The 27,047-nt window shown below is 43.6% G+C and overlaps 1 protein-coding gene across 1 annotated transcript in view; it reads left to right on the forward strand.

Annotated features, from left to right (window-relative positions):
- LOC139371024 (inositol 1,4,5-trisphosphate-gated calcium channel ITPR1-like) overlaps positions 1 to 27,047 on the forward strand; it is a 154,011-nt gene that overhangs the window by 84,523 nt on the left and 42,441 nt on the right. Inside the window, exons 33-39 of the mRNA XM_071111051.1 lie at positions 132 to 257; positions 2,629 to 2,757; positions 4,857 to 4,977; positions 6,935 to 7,119; positions 7,931 to 8,079; positions 20,839 to 20,950; positions 22,143 to 22,178. Coding sequence (XP_070967152.1) covers positions 132 to 257; positions 2,629 to 2,757; positions 4,857 to 4,977; positions 6,935 to 7,119; positions 7,931 to 8,079; positions 20,839 to 20,950; positions 22,143 to 22,178 — 858 coding nt within the window. The remainder of the gene's footprint in view (positions 1 to 131; positions 258 to 2,628; positions 2,758 to 4,856; positions 4,978 to 6,934; positions 7,120 to 7,930; positions 8,080 to 20,838; positions 20,951 to 22,142; positions 22,179 to 27,047) is intronic.

Raw genomic sequence — 27,047 nt, forward strand, 5'->3', positions numbered from 1 at the left:
ACTAACAGGCCCCAATCACTGTGCCCTGCCCTGAGCTAAAATCACATCAGGATGTATTCATCATCATTGTAAAACAACTCCTTGAGCTATGGACAGGGTGTAATGAGTGTGCTTAACGCTGTCCTCTCCAGGTGAAGATAGCCTACATCAACTTCCTGAACCACTGCTACGTGGACACGGAGGTGGAGATGAAGGAGATCTACACCAGCAACCACATGTGGAAGCTCTTTGAGAACTTCCTGGTGGACATCTGCAGGGTGAGAGACTTATACAAGACAGGAGCTGTGTTCGAATACTCCCCACACTAACCATAGTATACACGCAGAGGACACTATTTCCGTACTTTAGGAACCTTGATGCAATTCTTCAGGAAATGGGTGTGGCATCACATCGTTTTCAGGTTTGAAGAAAATGGTAGAAAATATGCCACCGAAGTCCAACAATAGCAGATACTAATTATGACAAATGCTAACAATGTTGAGCAATGTAATAAAGTAATTACTTTTCAAATAAGTTACCTTACACGTTATGTTGGCTGACAATTTGTTAGCTACACTGTCCTTACGAACCACATAGCATATCATTACAGCAGTATGTACCGGTATGTTAGCTAGCTACTTAAAGTTACTTGGCTTCTTATACATCAAACTTGCCAGTATATTAACTATAGGCTATCTAACTAACTACCCAATGTTTATTGACTTGATTATTCCTGTCATTCTTAGGTTAGCTAAATGGTATAGTCGTTGTGCGTTCTCAATGGACATTTGGGTGCTTTCGTAAATAATTAATTTATGAGTAATCAACACTGGTTGAATATGGCTGGTGTCAGTTAAGTCTGCAAAAAAGCGTAATTAAATTGTTGCCAGCAACACAGTTAGTCACCAACGCTCTGGATAACACGGAAACTGCGTAACCAGCTCTGCTAGGGCGAGTACAATGGTCAGATTGGTCACTCTCATTTATGTCTGGAAGTAGCTAGCAAGCTAGCCAATGTTAGCTTGGGTGCTTGACTGCCGGTGTAAGGTCAGATCACTCAAATCAAACATGCTCCTCGGCCCGAGCGTCCGGTGTCCGCTCCAAAAGCGAAATGATCTGAATTTACAAATGGACAATCTGACAACGCTCTGAATTTAAGATCACACTCTGGCACTCCATATTGATTTTAAGAACATATTGAATTTAAGAACACATCCGAATCCATAAAATGTCTAACTATTTATGTGTTATGCTAACTAGCTTGCAAGAGGCTGCATAGCAACAGCATCAACTTCCGGTAGACCGGCGAAGAGCTAGTAAACTGAAAGGATACTCTTCCATTTACAGTATACTAAAATGAACTAATAGTATGTAGTATATACTTATTAAGTATACAGTATATACTTATGTAATATACAGTATGTTAGTATGGGTATTCGAACACAGCTAAGGTTTTTTCTAGATCAAAATGGGGCTTAGGTGGTGGGAGGCGTGGCCATGGTGTGTTCAGAACATTTGAGGCCCTCCTGTTGGCCACAGTGATAAAATGTTGCCTTTTTAAAGCTAATTTCCTGCAATTCTACACATTTTGCCATGTGGCGGAGATTTTTTTTTGCTGAATTAATGCTATTTTTTGCAGTTTTACATATTTTGCCATGAGGCTGAGAGAAATATTTACAGTTTTAAAGCACATTTCTTGCAATTCTACACATCTTGCCATGGCTTATGCTATCTGAGTGACTCAAACATTTATAACGAAATCAATGAGGGCCCCATGCCATGACAAAAATACTCCTGAATGCATACCTTTTTGGAATTTTTGATTCTCCCTGACTGTCTAGCTTTTATTGAGGTGATTGTTAGTTCTCAAAGCACCAACTAGCAGATGCTCTTATCCAGAGCAACTTTCAAATGACTACATTTGATCTTGTTTAAAAAAAAAAAAAACATTGTCTCTTATACATACTTTTACCTTCGGTTTTATTTAAGTTTACACTGAGAACATTTTTCCAATTCCGAAAATTATTATTATTCTACATTACCGCCACCAACTGGACTGGAGTGTGGATCTCAGTTCATCTTTCAATCACCCATGTGGGTATATGCTCCTAAAAACCAATGGGGAGATGGGGGAGGCAGGACTTGCAGCACGTCAAGCATAAAAAAAATAGAACAAAGTTCTAGCGCCTGTCTACGCAGATGCCCGTTGACGCGCGCAAGCAGTTTTGATGAAATTATTGTGTAAATTTATTTTGCAACGCTTCACACGCAAAGCGGGTGGTGTGGTCAGCATGTTAGGCGGCCCGTTCAAGACTTTTCTAAGTAGAAATAACCAGGCAAGAGTTATACGTCTGAATGACTGAGGAGAATGGATCAGGGTTTCAAACAAACTTTTATAAAAAAAATATTAAGGAAATTTAGAAGGCATCATTGGAGCACAATAAATACAGTTTATCCTCCCTATACTAAACTGTAATATACTTCTAAGAAATCCACCCCTTTTGAAAACTCATTGGTCCTTCACTATACTATACTATACTATACAAAGGCCTGGATTTCCTACAGTATTCAGAATGTATAGATGTCATAAGTGCAGTACAACTGCAGGTGAAACAGGAATGGGTTGTGTTCACCTTGTGACCTCTGCAGGTGTCCAACAACACGAGTGACCGCAAACATGCCGACACGGTCTTGGAGAGCTATGTGACCGAGACAGTCATGAGCATCGTGACCACCTTCTTCAGCTCGCCCTTCTCCGACCAGAGCACCAGCCTGCAGGTAACCAACGGCAACCCACATCCCTACCCAGAAAAGAGAGGGACGTTCTGTAAGAGGAACCAAGGTCTTTCGGAGAAAGCCAGTACAACCTTCCTTCCTCTCAGTTTTCATAATCTCATTTGCCGTTTATGTTATCTTTCTATCTTGGAACGTGGAGTTTGTCATAATCCCGTAGAGCTAGCCTTAGAGGGCTGTAGCCTACTCCTGTCACAGTCTATAATGATTGTTATCATGGCGTCACTGAGTGATGTTTTCCTGTTGTACACGGGAGTCATAACCTTGGTAGACAGCATTTTGTAATTGTTTATCAATCCCCCATCCCCTAGCTCTTTATGTTCAATGTCCATTCATCTAGTTCTTGGTAAACTGCTCTTAAATTCCTAGAATAAAAGAAATACCACCTTCGAGACCTTTATTATGGACATCTGCACCAATGTGGAGAATGTGTAAGAGAGGAGAGAAACCAGTTTATCAAGTGGCTTGTTCTGAAAATCATCACTGACAATTGTTTTATTCTTTGACTGCTTTTATCCTCTGCTGCAGGCCTCAATTTTGGGAAACCTGACAGAGGTATTTTATATACATTTTTTGAAATGGGGACCACACATGACTAGGTGCCAATGCAGTGATATTCAAAATTTTTCAGTTGGGAATCCCATTTTTTTCACCAGAATTTCTGGGGACACTATTTTTTTGGCCTAAAACTTCTGCCGACCCTAATTCTAACGACACAACCTTTAAAATCGGTACATTTAGCCCCCATTCTGTCTTTGTAATTGTATTTTTAAATAATCTCTGTATTCTCTAATAAATCACTGTGTGTGTTTATTTAATGAAAATAATTTAAAAAAATGTTTGTTAATAATGCATATCCCTGAGCCTCCTTTGGTCTGTGGAATGCTCACAGTTATCGTGTTGGCGTTAGGAACAAATTTGAAGATATTTACATACACAGCCCTGATTAGCTGATAGGATGGTCTAGAGCCTGCCCCTTACCCAGATGAACAATCATTGGTCTATTATAATCAGATCACATTGTGACACATCACATTGTAATCACATCCCAACTGAACTGGCTGAAATTCCAGTAATTTTTTTCAATCAGCTTTTACACAAAAAGGGCATTATCATAATTTTCACAAATTCAGAGTATTATTTCAACCTCACTGCCACTTTAACATTTTTTTTACATTCATTACATTTTATTTCAGAATTAAAATAAACCAATAAATACATTTACTCAATAAAATCACATTTTTAAAATTATATTTAAGAAAAAAAATCTGTGTATTGTTTCATACAATAATCTGTACTCTTAAGTATTCTATTCTGTGATGTGCACACAGAAGAACTTGAAGCTTCTGACCTTCTCCATTGCAGCCCTGTCAATGTCAATAGGGGCGTGCTCCCCTTCCATTAAGGCAGGTTACCTTTGTTTGCTTGGGTACAGGGACAGTGGTGGACATCTTGAAACTTGGAGATCAGACTGGGACAGGGAAAGGTTGAATATATCTGTAAACACTCCAGCCAGCTGGTATGCACATGCTCTTAAGGACGCGGCCGGGGATACCATAGGGGTCGGCTGCCTTGTGAATATTTACATGCTTGAAGGTCTTACTCAAGTTTGCCACAGAGATCAAGCGCTCACTGTCCTCTTCAGTAGCAGGGGCTCTCGTATGAGGATCAGTGTTGATTAGCTCGAAGCGAGCATAAAACGTGTTTTGCTCGTCTTGGATAGAGACATCGTGTTCTCCACGCAGCTGGTTTTCATTTTAGAATCCCCAATGGTTTGAAGTTCTTGCCACATGCATCTTGCGTCGAGGCCATTGAAGTGTGATTCCACTTTGTCACTGTACTAGTTTTTTGCCGTGATTGATTTCCAGATTGCGGCCACGTGTTGTTTCACAGGGCTAGGTGGAGGTATGGTTTGTAATGGTGGAGCCTTAATAGTTAGTGTGAGTCGGAAGTATCCATGTCCAAGTATACAATAACATGGTTATAGAAACCTTATAGTATTATTTAGTTGATCAGTTTTTTATAACTCAATTATTCTACCTCTCACTCCCCTCCTCTCCTCTCCCTCTCCTAACCCTCCTCAGACCAGGCAGCCAGTGTTTGTACAGCAGTTACAGGCAGTGTTCAGAGTGTACCACTGTAACTGGTTGGTCCCAGTCCAGAAGGGTTCAGTGGAGAGCTGTATCAAGGTGCTGTCTGACGTGGGTAAGAAGTACAACACATTCATAACACTAACCCCCGATACTACTGTAGCTCCGATTTACATTTCCAACAAAGATCCGACAAAATAACCTGGCTTCTATGAACTACTCTACTGTATGTATAGATTTGACCAACTGTATAACACTTTATATATTGGGGTTGTCAAAGAAATCCAACTTGACGTTAGCCATTTGTTGGTCATTTGTTAGTCAAATTCCCTGATGAGGCAGTGCTATTATGATTGGGATGTACTCTGAAGATGAGTGTTGTATGATATCTTCCTTGGTTGTGTGTACAGTGCCAGTCAAAAGTTTCGACACACCTACTCATTCATTGTAGAAAAATATTGAAGACATCAAAACTATGAAATGACACCAATACGTTTTTAAAAATCAAAATATATTTTATATTATTTGCACACTCTTGGCATTCTCTCAACCAGTTTCACCTGGAATGCTTTTCCAACAGTCTTGAAGGAGTTCCCACGTATGCTGAGCCCTTGTTGGCTACTTTCCTTCACTCTGCGGTCCAACTCATCCCAATTGTAAAGGGAAAGTGGGATACCTAGTCAGTTGTACAACTGAATGCCTTCAACTGAAATGTGTATTCCACATTTAACCCAACCCCTCTGAATCAGAGAGGTGCGGGGGTCTGCCTTAAATCGAAATCCACATCTTCAGTGCCCGGGGAACAGTGGGTTAACTGCCTTGCTCAGGGGCAGAACGACAGATTTTCTTTCCTTGTCAACTCAGGGATTCAATCCAGCAACCTTTCCGTTACTGGCCCAACGCTCTAACCACTAGGCTACCTGCTGCGAATTGGGTTAAATCAGGTCACCTGATGCAGCACTCCCTCACTCTCCTTCTTGGAAAAATAGCCCTTATACATCCTGGAGGTGTGTTGGGTTATTGTCCTGTTGAAAAACAAATGATTGTCCCGCTAAGCACAAACCAGATGGGATGGCGTATCGCTGCAGAATGTTGTGGTAGCCATGCTGGTTAAATATGCTTTGAATTCTAAATACATAATCGACAGTGTTACCAGCAAAGCACCATCACACCTTCTCCATGCTTCACGGTGGGAACCACATATGCGGAGGTCATCCGTTCACTTACTCTGCTTCTCACGAAGACACGGCGGTTGGAACCAAAAATCTCAGTTAGATTATCAGACAAAGGACCGAGTTCCACCTGTCTAATGTCCTTTGCTCATGTTTCTTGGCCCAAGCAATTATTTTCTTCTTATGGTGTCCTTCGTGTCCTTTAGTAGTGGTTTATTTACAGCAAGTCTCCTCTGAGCATTTGATGTTGATGTCTCTACTTGAATTCTGTGAAGCATTTATTTGGGCTGCAATCTGAGGTGCAGTTATATCTAATGAACTTCTCCTCTGCAGCAGAAGTAACTCTGGGTCTTCCTTTCCTATGGCGGTCCTCATGAGAGCCCGTTTCATCATAGAGCCTGATGGGTTTTTGCGACTGCACTTGAAGAAACTTTCAAGGTTCTTGAAATGTTCTGTATTAACTGACCTTCATGTCTTAAAGTAATGATGGACTGTGGTTTCCCTTAGCTTATTTGAGCTGTTCTTGCCATAATATGGACTTGGTCTTTTACCAAATAGGGCTACCTTCTGTATGTTGTCACAACACAACTGATACCTCCCCTATGTCAACACAACACAACACACACCTGTTAATTGAAAGGCATTCCAGGTGACTACCTCATGAAGCTGGTTGAGAAAATGCCAAGAGTGTGCAAAGGTTGGCTACTTTGAAGAATCTCAAATATAAAATATATTTAGATTTGTTTGACACTTTTTTGGTTACTACATGGTTCCATATGTGTTATTTCATACTTTTGAGGTCCTCACTATTATTCTACAATGTAGAAAATAGTAAAAATATAGAAAAACCCTTGAATGAGTAGGCGTGTCCAAACTTTTGACGGGTACTGAATGTGATAGCTAAAGGGCGAGCCATAGCCATCCCAGTGGATCTGGACGGCCAGGTGAACAACCTGTTTGTGAAGTCCAACAACATCGTTCAGAAGACAGCCATGTCCTGGAGAATGTCTGCCCGTAACGCTGCACGCAGAGACTCAGTACTGACCACCTCCCGAGACTACAGGAACATCATCGAGAGACTTCAGGTGGGTACACTGTTTGTGTGAGTCTGTCTGAGGGACGGGGCTAGGGAGATGTAGTCCCTCCTAAATTCATAGATATTGCTCTACACATGCAAGGACTGACAGACCATGACATCCAAGCGATAGTTTTAACAATTTTGAAGCTATACATAGTTTGTTTACATTCTTGTTGTTTGTGAACAATGGATTAATAAAACCTTATATTTTGGGTTATGATAAAGACAGACAGTTGTGTTAAGCTCATAAGCCCATTATAAGTTATATTCTTCAAGAATCAGTAAGTGAATAAAGAATTGAAATGACAGTTATCAACTTCACAAATCCCAGACCAGCTTAATTTTTTTGTGCCTCAGTGTGTTAAAGGGGTAGTGCGAGAATTTGGCAATTAAGCCTTTCTCTACTTACCCAGAGTCAGATGGGCAGTTGTGAACTAGCACAATTGCTAGCTATGTCTCACAAAACGACCTTCAACTTCCGTCAAAGACACACAAAAGGTATGAGTTTCTGACTCTAGGTAAGTACAAAAAGGGCTTCATTGGCAAAATCTCGCACAATCCCTTTACCACACTGAGGCACAAAACATTTAAGCTACAGTCTGGAATTTGTGAAGTTGGTAACTGTCATTTAAATTCTTTATATTTACTCATTGATTCTTGAGTAATATAACTTATAAATGCCTCATGAGCTTAGCACAACTGTCTTTATCATTAATTGCCAGTATCTCACACTATCCCTTATCCCTTTAACTCGCTCCCTCTTTCTCTGCCCCTCTTTCTCTCTCCCCCTTTCCCTCCCTGTCCCTTTGTCTCTGTAGGACATAGTGTCAGCTCTAGAAGACCGCCTGCGTCCGTTGGTCCAGGCTGAGCTGTCTGTCCTAGTGGATGTACTGCATCGGCCCGAGCTACTCTTCCCTGAGAACACTGACTCCCGCAGGAAGTGTGAGAGTGGCGGCTTCATCTGCAAGTACGTGTCTTCACAGTAACAATCCCACCCCACACTAAACAACGTAAACATAGTATGTAGCAGAGGTGGGACCAAGTCATTGTTTTACAAGTCACCGGTAAGTCTCAAGTCTTAGCACTCAAGTCCCAAGTCAAGTCTCAAGTCAAGACCGTCAAGTCTTTAGGACTCGAAACTCAAAGTTAAACAAGTCATAATGTGCTCTTTTTTGCACATTTATTTAAGCAGGTAGGCTAGTTGAGAACAAGTTCTCATTTACAACTGCGACCTGGCCAAGATAAAGCAAAGCAGTTCGACACATACAACAACAGAGTTACGCATGGAATAAACAAACATACAGTCAATAATACAGTAGAGAAGGTCTGTATACAGTGTGTGGAAATGAGGTAAGATAAGGGAGGTAAGGCAATATATAGGCCATGTGTCACGCCCTGACCATAGTTTACTTTGTATTTTCTATGTTTTGATTGGTCAGGGTGTGATCTGAGTGGGTATTCTATGTTTCATGTCTTGTTTGTCTATTTCTATGTTCAGCCTGATATGGTTCTCAGTCAGAGGCAGGTGTTCGTCATTGTCTCTGATTGGGAACCATATTTAGGTAGCCTGGGTTTCACTGTGTGTTTGTGGGTGATTGTTCCTATCTATGTGTTTTTTCACCAGATAGGCTGTTTAGGTTTTCGTTACGTTTTGTTTTGTAGTATTGTATTGGAGATTCGTGTTTCGTATTATTAATAAACATGGATCGTAAACCACACGCTGCATTTTGGTCCGACTCTCCTTCGTATGAAGACGAAACTCGTTACAGAATCACCCACCACCAACGGACCAAGCAGCGTGTCAACAGGCAGGAGCAGCGCGAGGAGAAGCGCAATAAGGATTTCTGGACATGGGAGGAAATCCTCGACGGGAGAGGACCCTGGGCTAAACCAGGGGAGTGTAGCCGCACTAAGGTGCAGCGGGAGAAGAAACAACAGGAACAGCCCAAGGAGGAGTACAGTATGGAGTATACTACTTGGGAGGAGATCGACAGGTGGGCGGCCGACCCAGGGAGAGTGCCGGAGCCCGCCTGGGATTCGCTGGAGCAGTGCGAGGAGGGTTACCGTAGAATGGAGGCGGTGAAAGCAGAGAGGCGCTGGTATGAGAAGGCAGCACGGCGACGCGGATGGAAGCCTGAGAGGCAGCCCCAAAAATTTATTGGGGGGGGGCTAACAGGGAGTATGGCTATGCCAGGTAGGAGACCTGAGCAGACTCCCTGTGCTTACCGGGGGGCTAGAGAGACCGGACAGGCACCGTGTTATGCAGTGGTGCGCACGGTGTCTCCAGTGCGGGTGCATAGCCCGGTGCGGTATATTCCAGCTCCGCGTGTCTGCCGGGCTAGATTGAGCGTCGAGCCTAATGCCATGAAGCCGGCTCTACGCAGCTGGTCCCCAGTGCGTCTCCTTGGGCCGGCTTACATGGCACCAGCCTTGCGCTCGGTGTCTCCGGTTCGCCTGCATAGCCCAGTGCGGGCTATTCCACCTCGCCGCACTGGCAGGGCGACCGTGAGCATTCAACCAGGTAAGGTTGGGCAGGCTCGGTGCTCAAGAGCTCCAGTGCGCCTGCACGGTCCGGTTTTTCCAGTACCACCTCCACACCCCAGCCCTCCGGTAGCAGCTCCCCGCACCAGGCTTCCTGTGCGTGTCCTTGGCCCAGTACCACCAGTGCCAGTACCACGCATCAGGCCTACAGTGCGCCTCGCCTGTCCAGCGCTGTCGGAGCCCTCCTCCTCTCCAGCGCTGTCGGAGTCTCCCGCCTGTTTAGCGCTGTCAGAGCTTTCCGCCTCTACAGCGCTGCCGGAGTCTCCCGCCTGTTCAGAACTGCCAGTTAGCATAGAGCTGCCAGTTAGCAAGGAGCTGCCAGTCTGCAAGGAGCTGCCAGTCTGCAAGGAGCTGCCAGTCTGCAAGGAGCTGCCAGTCTGCATGGAGCTGCCAGTCTGCATAGAGCTGCCAGTCTGCATGGAGCTGCCAGTCTGCAAGGAGCCGCCAGAGCTGCCTGTCTGCAGGATGCCGCCAAAGCTGCCAGTCTGCAAGGAGCCGCCAGAGCTGCCAGTCTGCAAGGAGCCGCCAGAGCTGCCAGTTAGCATGGAGCAGCCAGGGCCGCCAGTCAGCATGGAGCAGCCAGGGCCGCCAGTCAGCATGGAGCAGCCAGGGCCGCCAGTCAGCATGGAGCAGCCAGGGCCGCCAGTCAGCATGGAGCAGCCAGTCAGCATGGAGCAGCCAGTCAGCATGGAGCAGCCAGTCAGCATGGAGCAGCCAGAGCAGCCAGTCAGCATGGAGCAGCCAGAGCTGCCAGTCAGCATGGAGCAGCCAGTCAGCATGGAGCAGACAGAGCTGCCAGTCGACCAGACTCTTCCAGATCTGCCAGTCGACCAGACTCTTCCAGATCTGCCAGTCGACCAGACTCTTCCAGATCTGCCAGTCGTCCAGACTCTTCCAGATCTGCCAGTCGTCCAGACTCTCCCAGATCTGCCAGTCGTCCAGATTCTCCCAGATCTGCCAGTCGTCCAGACTCTCCCAGATCTGCCAGTCGACCAGATTCTCCCAGATCCGCCAGTCGACCAGATTCTCCCAGATCCGCCAGTCGACCAGATTCTCCCAGATCCGCCAGTCGACCAGATTCTCCCAGATCTGCCAGTCGACCAGATTCTCCCAGATCCGCCAGTCGACCAGATTCTCCCAGATCCGCCAGTCGACCAGATTCTCCCAGATCCGCCAGTCGACCAGATTCTCCCAGATCCGCCAGTCGACCAGATTCTCCCAGATCCGCCAGTCGACCAGATTCTCCCAGATCCGCCAGTCGACCAGATTCTTCCAGATCTGCTAGTCGACCAGGATCTGCTGAAACCGCCAGCCAGCCAGGTTCTGGTAGTTTCTACTACCTGCCTGGGCTTCCTCTCAGTGCTGAGCTTCTTCTCAGTGCTGAGCTTCCTCTCAGTGCTGAGCTACCCATCTGTCCCGAGTTACCTCTGTCCCGAGCTGTCCCTCTGTCCCATGTTATCATTGTGGTGGGTAACCTATTTAGGGACGTTTAGGAGGGGGATTAAAACTGTCATGGAGTGGGGTCCACGTCCAGCGCCAGAGCCGCCACCGCGGACAGATGCCCACCCAGACCCTCCCCTATAGGTTCAGGTTTTGCGGCCGGAGTCCGCACCTTGGGGGGGGGGGTACTGTCACGCCCTGACCATAGTTTACTTTGTATTTTCTATGTTTTGATTGGTCAGGGTGTGATCTGAGTGGGTATTCTATGTTTCATGTCTTGTTTGTCTATTTCTATGTTCAGCCTGATATGGTTCTCAGTCAGAGGCAGGTGTTCGTCATTGTCTCTGATTGGGAACCATATTTAGGTAGCCTGGGTTTCACTGTGTGTTTGTGGGTGATTGTTCCTATCTATGTGTTTTTTCACCAGATAGGCTGTTTAGGTTTTCGTTACGTTTTGTTTTGTAGTATTGTATTGGAGATTCGTGTTTCGTATTATTAATAAACATGGATCGTAAACCACACGCTGCATTTTGGTCCGACTCTCCTTCGTATGAAGACGAAACTCGTTACACCATGGTGGCGAAGTAATTACAATATACCAATAAAACACTGGAGTGATAGATGTACAGGAGATGAATGTGCTATGCGTGCTCTTCACCAAATGTAATACCATTTCATATTTTTAAGAAGAGTAATTGTTAGTATATTTCATTTACGCAAATCATGAATGCTTTTAAAAATATCTATATATTTATTACTTTCCAAATAAATGTTATATTTTTATGGAAATATGGGTAGCCATGAGAAAGACCCCACCCACCCTCCCCAATAGTGATCGACTATTGAGGATCGCTATGGGGCACAATCGGGCGATGTAGGCTTGTACACAATCGCCCAACCTTGTTTTAGGAACGTCAGGCAGGATTTAGGCTACCAACTGCCTCGCCGTTTGTAGCTCAATCTTGGGTGCAATGATCACGTTCCCGCACTGACTGACTGTGTGGAAGCTCATTGATTTAACTTTACGCTAGCCAACATGATACACTAGTAAAGTAATAAAATATATAGCTGTCGTCTATATTAGCCACAACTTATTGTTCTTTGTGCAGCTTCAAATGTCGAACAAAGTTGGAAATTGTTGCGCCTCCGTCGGTAATTTTCTTCCCGCATGTTTTGCAAGTTGCAATCCGTTTTTTTGTTGATACAGCGTTGTCTTTATATTCAAATAATTTTGGGTATCATCTTTCCAAGGGCTCCATCTGAATTCACCCGCCAACGTTCCTCTGCACTGCCATGCACAACGTTTTCTCATCTGGCACAATTTGATTGGCTGCTGTCCGATTCAAACTGTAATCGTTAAATGAAGAGTTGATGCGCTGCACACATTTTTTAGATTTGGGCTTGGGGAGGGTATCAAGTCAGGTCGAGTAAAGGCTCAGGTCCAAGTCAAGTCACGAGTCATTGGTGTTAAAGTCAAAGTCGAGTTGTCATATTTGTGACTCAAGTCCAAGTCATGTGACTCGAGTCCACACCTCTGCTATATAGACAGATCATTATATGTATTTCACTTTGAAAGCTCTTTGAAAGTAATGACAGACACATTGCCCATTCTTTATGAATGTATTGGTGGGAGGAAACATTCATTCACACCCTGAAACTACATGGTGAAGAGCAGGAAGTCACTGAAGGTGGTACGAGTAAGGATATCATCATAAACCTGGTGGGCTGATTCCAGCTGCAGGCAGACCACATCTCCCTCCTCTAACTCTAGGACTGCGGCATTAGATTCATACTCATACTGGCCATCATTCATTTCACCTGTGACTACTATACTCTGGTTGTTCTGATACAAGTGTACACCCATTGGTTCTGTATCCTGACCACCACAGACAGTGTATCTGAAGTAGTAGACTCCTCTCACTGGCGCTGTGAAGAGACCTGGATCAGGATAAAAAACACATTCAGACATTCGTGCACATTATTTTGTCCTCCAATGGTTGAAATGTATGCCATGAACAGTATGTGGTAACTGTAATTTGGTTGTAAGCCTGGCAAGGATCAGCATAGTGTCACTACGGAAGGGTCCTACAGAGTTAGTCAGAGCAGTAGAGAACACCACCTTTGGTCTGTCTGTGAATAGAACATGGTAGAGGAGGAAGTAAATTATGATTAAATAGATTTATTATTGAATCACCATGTCTTCTAAGATTTAGAGTAGCTACATTAACTGCATTCTCTCTCTCCAGCTCCTCCACCTCCACCTCCTTCTCACTGCTAGTCAGTCTGGTTGACAGCTCTGCTGCTTGCTCTGGAGATTGATAAAGAAATAAAAACATCTGATAAATGCAGTGGCAATTGGTGCCATTTTCATGAGGATGGCCTTATTTCTATTACAGCATAGTGGATGACTGTCCTTCATATTCCATTCACCCAGCTCAATGTAACATTGATAGCTTTAGGCTACCACATGATACTCCAAATTTCCCTAAACACATCATTAGGTTGCTACAACCTAGCCTGTGAATGAAAGTTTACAACATAGGTGCATGGGTCGAGATCATTTTTTGTAATCAAGATGACAAACCGTGACCCATTCAATGCCGCCTTGCACACTCTTGCCTTCATCTATCTGATCTGGGGTGTAATCGTTAGTCCAACAGTTGCAAACTAGAGTTTCTATTGGACAAATTCAGGTATGTTTATCCCCGTTTCGTTCCGTTCTGTTTTTCAACAGAATCGGCAGAATGATCACACGCACACACAGTTCACTTTCATTGCAGCCACATACAAACAGTATGAGAACTTTGGTCATTGTAATTATTTTTGATTCTATGCGCTCTTCTCCTCTCTCACCTTTGCCCTTTGCTTGTGGACTTCAGTGCACAACACATCAGCTGTCTGTGACCAGGCGAAAAACATTTCCTAGACAAACCTTTATGTGATAACTGCTACACAAAGCTACTTTGAAATAGTGTAAACATTGTTAATGTTGTAAATGACTATTCTGGAATCGGCTGATTTAAATATATTTAAAAAATAAAAATAAAACATTTAATCGATTATTTGCATAGCCTTAGAAGCCCATTATCAGCAACCATCACTCCTGTGTTCCAATGGCACGCTAATCCAAGTTTATAATTTTAAAAGGCTAATTGATCATTATCAAAACCTTTTGCAATTATGTTAGCACAGCTGAAAACTGTTGTCCTGATTAAAGAAGCAATAAAACTGGCATTCTTTAGACTCGTTGAGTATCTGGAGCGTCATTATTTGTGGGTTCGATTACAGGCTCAAAATGGCCAGAAACAAAGAACTTTCTTCTGAAACTCGTCAGTCTATTCTTGTTCTGAGAAATGAAGGCTATTCCATGCAAGAAATTGCCAAGAAACTGAAGATCTTGTACAACGCTGTGTACTACTCCCTTCACAGAACAGCACAAACGGGCTCTAACCAGAATAGAAACAGGAGTGGGAGGCCCCGGTGCACATCTGAGCAAGAGTACAAGTACATTAGTGTCTAGTTTGAGAAACAGATGGCTCACAAGTCCTCAACTGGCAGCTTCGTTAAATAGTACCCGCAAAACACCAGTCTCATCGTCAACAGTGAAGAGGCGACTCCGGGATGCTGGGCTTCTAGGTAGAGTTGCAAAGAAAAAGCCATATCTCAGACTGGCCAATAAAAATAAAAGATTATGATGGGCAAAAGAACACACAGTAGATAGAGGAACTCTGCCTCGAAGGCCAGCATCCCGGAGTCGCCTCTTAACTAGACCCTGCCACATCTCGTGTCTGAGCCGTTGAATTGCGACTCATTTTTCCCTGTACTGGCATTTTTCTTTTTTGATTGCCTTGCGGCATGACTAGCTATAAACTAACTGTTTATATTCAGCCATGTACACAGCTCTGACGAGAATTATTTTGGAAGGTAATTTGACCAGCATTTGATTGTAAGGAATTCTAGATCAGGTGAGCAGAAGGACTTGAGTTCCTCTATGTTATGATTACACCATGAGTCGTTAATCATGAAGCATACAACCACGCCCTTCCTCTTCCCAGAGAGGTGTTTACCTCTTACTCTCTTAGGCTGATACAGAGAGACTCATCCATGCTTTTATTACAATCAGGCTTGACTACTGTAATGCTCTCCTGTCTGGTCTACCCAAGAAAGCCATTGCAAAACATACAGAATGCTGCAGCATGGGTACTGACCAAGACCAGACAGAGAGCACACATTACACTAGTTTTAAAGTCTCTGCACTGGCTGCCTATGAGTTTTAGAATTAATTTTAAGATTCTTCTATTGGTTTTCAAATTAATCCATGATTGTGCACCCCAATGCATATTAGACATCCTTTTAAGTTATGTACCCAAGAGGTCCCTCAGGTCCTCTGGCACTGGCCTTTTAGCTATCCAAAAGCCTAGGACCAAGAGGCATGGAGAGGCCTCCTTTATTTGAGTTACTATGCCCCTTGCCTCTGGACTAGCCTGCCAAAAAACCTGTGGGGGCCGAAGCTGTGGACATATTTAAAGGGATCTTAAAACGTACCTTTTTAACTTCAATTTTCCTTAGGATGCTTTCAGTTTTAAATTTCAGTTTTAAATTGTTATTCTTTTGTGTTTTTATCCTCATGTTTCTTGTGTAGTAAATATGTTTTTATTTTCAGTTTTTGTACTCATTTTTTTCCTGTAAAGCGCATTGTGTTGCATTCATATCTGAAATGTGCTGTATAAATAAAGCTTGATTTAATAACGGGATGACATTTGGATACCCAAGCTATAGGCATCTGTAGCTATGCGCAAATAACAGTATAGCGCCAAACCTACCAAGTTGATTTATGATTTCTAGATTGTTTTAATTATATGCCTGGATTTTTCACTGTGTTGTCTACAATTTGTATCTTGTTAAATATTTGCCACTATTGGTAGCCACCGTCAGTTATACCCACATACAGTGGGGCAAAAAAGTATTTAGTCAGTCACCAATTGTGCAAGTTCTCCCACTTAAAAAGATGAGAGAGGCCTGTAATTTTCATCATCGGTACACTTCAACTATGACAGACAAAATGAGAAAAAAAATCCAGTCAATCACATTGTAGGATTTTTTATGAATTTATTTGCAAATTATGGTGGAAAATAAGTATTTGGTCAATAACAAAAGTTTATCTCAATACTTTGTTATACACCCTTTGTTGGCAATGACAGAGGTCAAACGTTTTCTGTAAGTCTTCACAAGGTTTTCACACACTGTTGCTGGTATTTTGGCCCATTCCTCCATGCAGATCTCCTCTAGAGCAGTGATGTTTTGGGGCTGTTGCTGGGCAACACAGACTTTCAACTCCCTCCAAAGATTTTCTATGGGGTTGAGATCTGGAGACTGGCTAGGCCACTCCAGGACCTTCAAATGCTTCTTACGAAGCCACTCCTTCATTGCCCGGGCGGTGTGTTTGGGATCATTGTCATGCTGAAAGACCCAGCCACATTTCATCTTCAATGCACTTGCTGATGGAAGGAGGTTTTCACTCAAAATCTCACGACACATGGCCCCATTCATTATTTTCTTTACACGGATCAGTCGTCCTGGTCCCTTTGCAGAAAAACAGCCCCAAAGCATGATGTTTCCACCCCCATGCTTCACAGTAGGTATGGTGTTCTTTGGATGCAACTCAGCATTCTTTGTCCTCCAAACACAAAGAGTTTAGTTTTTACCAAAAAGTTATATTTTGGTTTCATCTGACCATATGACATTCTCCCAATCTTCTTCTGGATCATCCAAATGCTCTAGCAAACTTCAGATGGGTCTGGACATGTACTGGCTTAAGCAAGAGGACACATCTGGCACTGCAGGATTTGAGTCCCTGGCAGAGTGTTACTGATGGTAGGCTTTGTTACTTTGGTCCCAGCTCTCTGCAGGCCATTCACTAGGTCCCCCCGTGTGGTTCTGGGATTTTTGCTCACCGTTCTTGTGATCATTTTGACCCCACGGGGTGAGATCTTGCGTGGAGCCCCAGATCGAGAGAGATTATCAGTGGTCTTGTATGTCTTCCATTTCCTAATAATTGCTCCCACAGTTCATTTCTTCAAACCAAGCTGCTTACCTATTGCATATTCAGTCTTCCCAGCCTGGTACAGGTCTACAATTTTGTTTCTGGTGTCCTTTGACAGCTCTTTGGTCTTGGCCATAGTGGAGTTTGGAGTGTGACTTTTTGAGGTTGTGGACAGGTGTCTTTTATACTGATAACAAGTTCAAACAGGTGCCATTAATACAAGTAACGAGTGGAGGACAGAGGAGCCTCTTAAAGAAGAAGTTACAGGTCTGTGAGAGCCAGAAATCTTGCTTGTTTGTAGGTGACCAAATACTTATTTTCCACCATAATTTGCAAATAAATTCATAAAAAATCCTACAATGTGATTTTCTGGATTTTTTTTCTTCTCATTTTGTCTGTCATAGTTGAAGTGTACCTATGATGAAAATTACAGGCCTCTCATCTTTTTAAGTGGGAGAACTTGCACAATTGGTGGCTGAATAAATGTTTTTTTTGCCCCACTGTACATGTATTGCTGTCACTGACTTTAGTGTTAGTTTCTTTACATTTTTTGTTTAAATCAAATCACGTGCGCAAATTTTGTCACGTGCGCCAAATACAACAGGTGTAGGTAGGCCTTACAGTGAAATGCTTACTTACAGGCTCTAACCAACAGTGCAATTTCTTTAAAAAAAAGGGTATTAGGTGAACAATAGGGAAGTACAGAAATAAAAACAACTGTAAAAAGACAGTGAAAAATAACAGTAGCCTCGCTACGTGTTTGCCTGTCACGTTTGTGTGGTTGTTCCTGAGGATCGCTAGCAATAGTAGATCATATTAGGCTAACGTATTACAAGTTGGGACATGTAGCCTATTTGAATCATTATGGAACACAGACCATATATAGTAGTTTAAACCTGGAGCCTGGGCCACGCTTCATGACGAATGGACCGTTGTCATCAAAGTTCTATGATTAGTGAGGATTATTAGGGTAGGTTTATAGGACTACTGTTCAACCCCTATTGTACATTATTCTCACCTTCCAATATTTCATGAATTGAATATTGTAACTTTCAGGATGAATCAAACCAATATATTTAATGTGTAAAGGCTTTCCAAACTTTTAATTTGTATGGTTCATAAATACTTTATGAGCCATAAATAATATACAAGATCAGGCCATTTTTGTATCTATCAATTGGTGCTTTAAATGAGACCAATATGTATGTATTTACATGGCTTTCTTTCATTGGTCCCTAATATTCTGAACTGTTCTCTCCATATATTCTAGTAAGTCTGTCGAGAAAATGTACTGAAAACGCAATTGAATGAAAACTCCAGCAGAAAATCTGTTGGCCAGCAAGTGGGAGGATTTTCAGCAGTTATATAAATTCTATTCAATGCGTGCAAGGGAACCATGCCTGAAATGCTCGTTACGCACCTACATACAGTGCCTTCGGAAAGTATTAAAGACCCCTTGACTTCTTCCACATTTTGTTACGTTACAGCCTTGTCGTAAAATGGATTAAGTAAAACAAAATCTACACACAATACCCCATATATGACAAAGCGAAAACAGGTTTTTAGAAATGTTTGCACATTTATTAAATGTAAAAAAACAGCAATACCTTATTTCCACAAGTATTCAGACCCTTTGCCAAGAGACTTGAAATTGAGCTCAGGTGCATCCTCTTTCCATTGATCATCCTTTAGATGTTTCTACAACTTGATTAGAGTCCACCTCTGGTAAATTCAACTGATTGGACATGATTTGGAAAGGCACGCACCTGTCTGTATATGGTCCCACAGTTGACAGTGTTTTGTCAGAGCAAAAACCAAGCCATGAGGTCAAAGGAATTGTCCGTAGAGCTCCGAGACAGGATTGTGTTGAGGCACAGATCTGGGGAAGGGTACCAAAACATTTCTGCAGCATTGAAGGTCCCCAAAAACACATTGGCCTCCATCATTCTTCAATGGAAGAAGTTTAGAACCACCAAGACTCTTCCTAGAACTGGCCGCCCGGCCAAACTGAGCAATCGGGGAGAAGGGTCTTGGTCAGGGAGGTGACCAAGAACCCGATGGTCACTCTGACAGAGCTCTAGATAGGCCAAAGAGTTGGAGGAAACCTGATGGTGGCAGCTTCTTGCTGTGGGGATCTTTTTCAGTGGCAGGGACTGGGAGACTAGTCAGGATCGAGGGAAAGATGAATGTAGCAAAGTACAGAGAGATCCTTGATGAAAACCTGCTCCAGAGCATTCAGCACCTCAGACTGGGGCGAAGGTTCACCATCCAACAGGACAATGACCCTAAGCACACAGCCAAGACAACACAGGAGTGGCTTCGGGACAGGTCTCGGAATGTCCTTGAGTGGCCCAGCCAGAACCCGGACTTGAACCCGATCGCACATCTCTGGAGAGAACTGAAAATAGCTGTGCAGCAACGCTCCCCATCCAACCTGACAGAGCTTGAGATAATCTGCAGAGAAGAATGGGAGAATCTCCCTAAATACAGGTGTTCCTAGCTTGTAGCATCATACCCAAGAAGACTTGAGGCTGTAATCGCTGCCAAAAGTACTTCAACAAAGTACTGAGTAAATGGTCTGAATACTTATGTGAGTGTGATATTTAAGTTTTTGCTTTGACATTATGAGGTTTAGTGTGTAGCTTGATGAGGTAACAATTGAATCAATTTTAGAATAAATCTGTAACAATGTGGAAAATGTCAAGGGGTCTGAATACTTTCCGAAAGCACAGTAAGTAAGGTAAGTCTGAATTCCAACTACTGAGAAGTGTTTAGGAAAGGCGCACGTAGAAAAGGCGTACATTTCCTGAGTCTGAAAAGGGCCCGATATGGTTGCTGTGGTGGATAAAGTAAAAAGATTATGCAAAGTTTTCACATTACTGTACCCATGGAATTACATGTGAGAAGAGGTAATTATTAAATTAATAGGATCTTTGTGACTGTACCGTCACTCTCCTTCCTGACCTCACATCTGTCTGGTACTTGGTGATGTCAGCTCCACTTTCAGATCAACCACCTGGCTCTTGTAGAAGGATAGTTCAGTCTGTGTTGCTCAGCTGCTCTCCCTGCTTCATCACGATGACCCCCAGGTTGTGCACAGTGTCTCTGAGGTCTTCCAGTTTAGTCCAGATGTCAGGTTGGGTGGTGGTCTGTGTGTCGGTCTCTCCCTGAACCCAGACACACAGCGGCAACACCAGTGGAACTACAGACGCCCACATTCTGACAGTACCAACACCGTCTAGTGTACCTTCTAGTGTCAAATTGATTTCAGCTCATGAAATGTAGGACCAGCACTTTACATGTTGCGTTTTCTATTTTTGTTCAGTATAGTTGGGTGTGGCCAAGGCCTCCAAAAAGAGAACATTTGTGGATAAGATTATTGGTCGTGGGAAACGTGAAGCTGTTTTTTATCTGCGTGAATTTCTATTTCCACTTGACAGACTTCATCTGAAAAGAAACTAAATTAAGTGTTTACTTGCAATGACTAATATGTGATTGTTTTCCAATAAAAAAACGTAGTTGAATGCACCTACTAAGTCGCTCTGGTTAAATGACTTAAATGAAAATGTGTGTACAACACCCACCACACCACCTTACAGTGAGCCCCAAACCCACCCATCCAGTCAATCCTTGTGAACTTAACCCCACCATGACTCCATGGCTAGTGACCCCACTGTGACCTTTGACACTGTCTCTCCCCAGGCTGATCAAACACACCAAGCAGCTTCTGGAGGAGAATGAAGAGAGGCTGTGTATCAAGGTCCTGCAGACCCTCCGAGAGATGATGACCAAAGACAGAGGATATGGAGAGAAGGTAAGACACGAGTCACAACACAACACACCTTACCTTACCTCCATCAGCAGCCCCGAACCTCGAATACCACTGCTTCTCTCCATCACAGTATAGTGGTGTCGATGACCAACCCTATCTAGTTTCTACCCTTCTCTTTTTAGGATCGCTCACATTGTACGACTCATCAACCAGTGTGAGTGTGTTCTTTTTATTCTGATGTGATACGGAATGATATGGATCTACATGATGAGTACACACACATAGACACACACACTGAGCTGGTCCAGGCTAGACTCATGACTACTTGGCTGGACACTAACTCACCAGCACAGTCCAATGAAAGCATTCATGTCTGAGGTCAAGCAGGGAGATATAACCCCCGATCTTCCTAGAAAGGGAATTGGCTCAGAATGGATGGATCTTGCCTTTACTATTATACCAACTCTTTCCGTTTTGTGTCAAACACCCTTTAATAATGAATGTATTTTCTAAAGTATTAAATGTGTACTAAGATTCACATCACATGAGTGCTTTGAAGACGCTCTTTATATACTGTCTGACTAAAGTTTGTGTATGCTTCCTAATGTTGTGGTGTGCCCTGCTCACACTGATACAGCGGCAGCCTGTATCCTCCATATGCTAACCAATGGCTGACAGTACCTCCGTCATTACGTAAGAGCAGTCATAGCTTTTAGGAGGTATAGTTGATTTGGGGCGGCAGGTAGCCTAGTGGTTAGAGAGGTGGCCCAGTAACCGAAGGTTGCTAGGTTGAATCCCGAGCTGACAAGGTAAAAAATTAATCTGTCATTCTGCCCCTGAACAAGGCAGTTAACCCACTGTTCCTAGGCCGTCATTGTAAATAAGAATTTGTTCTTAACTGACTTGCCTAGTTAAATAAAGGTTAAATATAAAATAAAAATTGTAACGCCTTCAAAAGAGATCATTAGGTTCAGATTATTGGTTGTGGGAAGTGTGAACCTGCTCTTTTATCATGCGTCTGCGTGAATTTCTATTTTCAACTGACGGACTTCACCTGAATAGAAAAGCCCAATAAAAAGTTAATGAGAACAAGGGTCTACTTGTTAAGATTGTGACATTTAGTTTTTTTTGTTCCATCTAATGATGTGGTGTGCCCTGCTCACACTGACACAGCAGCCTGCATCCTCTCTATGCTAATCCATGGCTAACCCTCCACCCCTCTCTTCTTTTTCAGCTCAGGGCCTTTGATGATGAGATGGATATGCCTGAGGTTGTCCCTCTTTTTCTTCTACTTCTCTCTCCCTCTTTCAGTTGTTCTGTGAATGTGCCTTGTCCTCTTAAATGTAGGTCTGTGATTGTAGTTGTGGCTGTATGTGGTGGTGAAATGTGTCTGTAGGTAGTACGCCTGGGGTTGTAGTGGTAGATTTGGGTTGCTTTCTCTGTTACCCTCTCTCCCGCTCATCCACCCGCTCTCCTCACCCTCCCAATCAGTAAGTAACGGTGTGGGTGGGTGGGTGTGTGGACGTGCCCATATGTGCACGTGTGTGCGCTTTACCCAGTAGTGCTGTGCTGTTCCAGGGTGAGTCCCATACTGGTAGGGCAGGCTGCCAGTATGTGTGTCCCAGTCAGTCTCTCTAAGGGCTGTGGAATGTCTGCACTAGTTCCATTTAGGAACATCCCTCCCTATTTCACTAGAAGGATGAATGGAGCTTTCAGGAAGAGCTTTAGTCAATGATATTGCAGCACCATGCTGTCATGGACAGGACCAGGAGTTCTTTCTGTTCTGGTCAAGTGTGCAGAGACAATCCCTGGCCCTAGTTATGGACCACTAAGAGGAGAGTGTGAGTTTGATAGAATATCCTGACACTTTCTGTTTCACCTAAATGCATTTGTGACCAGAAGTGTTGGCTTCTCATATGTGTGCCATTTATTTATCTTCTCTTCCTCTCTCTCTTTCCCTATGCATTCTTTCTTTCTCCCCATTCTCTACTTTCTATGTGCAGTCTGAGCTCATGGCTGTTTTAGGGTGTTTCCCCTGCCTTTCCCCAGGGTGTCAGTAGGAGGCACTGCAACAGTGTATCTAGGATTAGGAAGGTGTGTGTGTGTGTGTGTGTGTGTGTGTGTGTGTGTGTGTGTGTGTGTGTGTGTGTGTGGCTGCGTCCTAGTTTTCCCTGCCTGTGAGCTGCACGATCCCTGGGCCGCTGCCAGCTCTGGGGTGGTGGTTACATAAGAACCGGGTCGGCTTTCTTTCCCTTTTTCCTGGAACCCAGCCTGCCTCTCTCTCTCCTTGCTTCTCTCCCTCTCTCTCTCCTTGCTTCTCTCCCTCTCTCTCTCCTTGCTTCTCTTTCTCTCCTTGCTTCTCTCCCTCTGTCTCTCCTTGCTTCTCTCCCTCTGTCTCTCCTTGCTTCTCTCCCTCTCTCTCTCTCCTTGCTTCTCTCCTTCTCTCTCTCCTTGCCTCTCTCTCTCTCCTTGCTTCTCTCCCTCTCTCTCTCTCACCTGACCTCCACTGATGTGTGACCTTCAGAGGTAATTGCCAATAACAGTGTGGAGGAGCTGTATACCCAAAGACACTGTCTGTGCCTTCGCAGGAGGGGGCCAAGAGGGGATATGGGGGGGCTATATGGGGTACAGGGTTGAGCGGGGGGGGTATATATCTGTCTACAGCCCTCCCTATCCACACCGGTGTGATGCCCCTCCCTCCTCACCGCTAGCTCTGATGTAATAACGGCAGTATGAGGTAAACAAGCCAGCCAACCTCGCCCACCTTCCCTTCTCTTGCTAATACCTCTCCCTGTTTCCTTCTCTCTCTTTTCTTTTTTTCCCTCTATCTTTCTCTGTCTCTCTCTCTCTCTCTCTCTCACTTTTTCTCAGTATCTCTCTCCTTCTTTCTCTCACACTCGGTACAGTCCTGCAGACACTTACACTGTGTGTGTAGTCTAAGTAGAGTTGGCAGAGGTTGTTTCCGTGGTGTGTTAGTGTTGGAAGAGACTCCCCACACAGCACAGTGCAGACACACACTCCTCTCTGTGATTAAGCAAGATAAATATATGTGGGTTAAAATGTAGCTTGTCCTTAATGCACATGAACATATATGTGTGAGCTGCTCTAGAATATATATGTTATGTATTCTTAATTCTGGTAGGACCGGCAACTCACAGGGGGACCATGTCTGTTCTAACCGAGCACCAGCTAACTCAGTTCAACACATCATGGGCTTGATGATAAGTTGATTAGGTGAAGCTGAATCATGTGTGTTGGTGTTGGGCCAGAACAAAAATGTTCTCATACTGGGTTCCCCACTGGTTCGCCACTAAATAAGCGTGTATTTTTGGTTCTGATGGGGTGCGAAAGTTGAACTAATAGAGGCATCCATAAGTGATATTCTTCTAGAATCAATGGGTATCAAATGGATAAATAATACAAATGGATGTAATAAATAATAAAAATGGATGTAGTAATCTCAGATTTCCCCTTTAACACCTGGGCCCATGATTTAAAGAGGAAGTAGGCAAATCAGTGAGAGGGACCTGGGCTCTGTTCAGGAGGGTGTAACGTCACAAAACCGTCAGATATAATACTGATATGATATGATACTCTGTCATGTAGAATATGGAATTGTGTCAGCTCTATACATTACATCTCTGCAACATTCTGAACTGTTATTTTAGCTGAATAGATCCTTTATAGATGACTATGTACAAAAGTAGTTCCGGTCAATTGTTGACACTCACCAGACACTTGGTTGGTATTGGCCTTGGCTCAAGAGCTTGGGTGGACTAGATGGATTTCATTTTGCAAGTCTGGGAAAAGCAGGTTAGTTGCAGCGAAAATGACAGAAGCAACAGACATTTTATTAGGTTTCCTCAATGTCTTTATTGTGTTTGGAGAACTTTGGACAGTGGGCAGCCAAGCGGCAAACCCCAAGATCCATTTCAGTCAGCAACGGGTCTAAACATGACTGTCTTCCTCCGCCTGCTAAAACACATGGACATGCACAGCACACACACCAAAAAAAAAACACCTAAAAGGGGAATGTTTTTGCATGTGTTTTCTCTTAACGTGGAATCTGGAGATGTGACAGACAGCAGGGGCTTGCCGCGGGGAGATTCCAGCTCGGTGGAACGATTGTTGGGGAGGATGTGGTGAGCATGAGGGGTTGTTGTGCGGTCGCTGTGGTTGGACCCATGGGTGTTGGGGAGAGAGCGCAGATCTGCTCTGATCAGCAAGCTGTGTGACGGTGGCTGTCTGGCATTGATGTGGTCATACATTTTGAAGGAAACAGTATGATTATGTAAACTTAACTTTTTAAGTTAGATTGAAATATTCTTAAGTCTTTAAGTGATGTGTAAAAGGTAACATAATCACTGAAAGTTTTAAGGTGACACAAACATGCTAGTCTCTTTACAGACACCTACCAGAAATTCTCAGGCTTATCTACCCTATATTGGATATACAGTAGGAAAATGGTACACTATTCCAACCCTACACACACACACAACCTACACACACAACCTTTAACTTCTTGGCGCACCCATCCCGTTAGCGGGATCATTTTCGTCAACATCTGCTGAATTTCAGAGCTCCAAATTCAAATTAAGTTATTCAAAATATTTAATTTTCATGAAATCACAAGTGCAATAAAGCAAAATACAGCTTGGCTTGTTGTTAATCTACCGGACGTGTCAGATTTCAAAAAAGCTTTACAGCTAAAGCAAACCAAGCGTTTATGTTAGGACATCTCTCTCAGCATACAAAACATTACAAACAGCTAGCAGCAAAGTAGATTTGTCACAAAAGTCAGAAAAGCAATAAAATGAATCGCTTACCTTGATGATCTTCAGATGTTTGCACTCACGAGACTCCCAGTTACACAATAAATATTCCTTTTGTTCCATAAAGATTATTTTTATTTCCAAAATACCTCCATTTGTTTGGCGCGTTTTGTTTAGAAATCCACAGGCTCGAGCGGTCGCAACGGGGCAGACGCAAATTCCAAATAGTATCCGTAAAGTTCGTAGAAACATGTCAAACGTTTTTTATAATCAATCCTGAGGTTGTTTTTACAATAAATAATCAATAATATTTCAACCGGACCGTAGCTTTTTCAATAGGAGAGAGAGAAAATGTCTGCTCCAAGCTGTTGCGCATGCAAAACTCTGCTGGCACCCAGCCATCCACTGACGCGATGTGATCATTCTCGCACATTTTTTCAGAATAAAAGCCTGAAACTATGTCTAAAGACTGTTCACATCATGTGGAAGCCGTAGGGAAAGGAATCTGGTTGATATCCCTTTAAATGGAGGGAAGGCATGCAATGGAACAGGGAGCTTTCAAAATAAGAGGCACTTCCTAGTTGGATTTTCCTCAGGTTTTCGCCTGCAATATCAGTTCTGTTATACTCACAGACAATATTTTGACAGTTTTGGAAACTTTAGAGTGTTGTCTATCCTAATCTGACAATTATATAGATATTCTAGCTTCTGAGTCTGAGAAATAGGCAGTTTAATTTGGGTACGTTTTTCATCTAAACATCAAAATACTGCCCCCCACACTCAACAGGTTAATGTAGCCAGTTATAGGCCTGCCCTCAGCCGCCCTTTATTCCCTCCTTCCTTGTTTCAGGGGGGCATGGTTGTGCTGGCAGAGCCATGTGTTGTGATTTGTGGTGTTATTCTCGCTCTCTTGTTATGGTGACAGATGGGTTTTCTAAGCTCCTGTGTGTCACTGAGCTCCATTATGTAACTCCCTCCCTCTCTCTCTCCCCTCCACCCTTTCCCCATCCACACCTCCCCTTCTAGTGTATCTGCATCTTATGTAATTAACATGATTGCATGGGAGCGTGATCTGACTCCAAACAGTTGTAGCTAGCTAACAGGTATCCTGTACATCCCACTATGTGGCCGCACCTCTCCAAAAGGCCAAGGATACACATGAAAGAGAAGAGAATCATGGATTACTTTTATTTGTGCTGTCATATGTACAGTAGTATTGTACTTTGCTGACTGCAACGTTGGTCTGCAGTTCGTTATATGCTGTGGTTCCAGAGAGTGAACTGTTGATTCTCTCCACCCTCCCTTTACTTCCTGATTGATAGTCATCATCACCGTTGCTGACCCCTCCCTTTGCTTTGACCCCTCCA

The sequence above is a fragment of the Oncorhynchus clarkii genome, chromosome 17 (assembly GCF_045791955.1).
Source record: "Oncorhynchus clarkii lewisi isolate Uvic-CL-2024 chromosome 17, UVic_Ocla_1.0, whole genome shotgun sequence".
Lineage (NCBI taxonomy): Eukaryota > Metazoa > Chordata > Actinopteri > Salmoniformes > Salmonidae > Oncorhynchus > Oncorhynchus clarkii.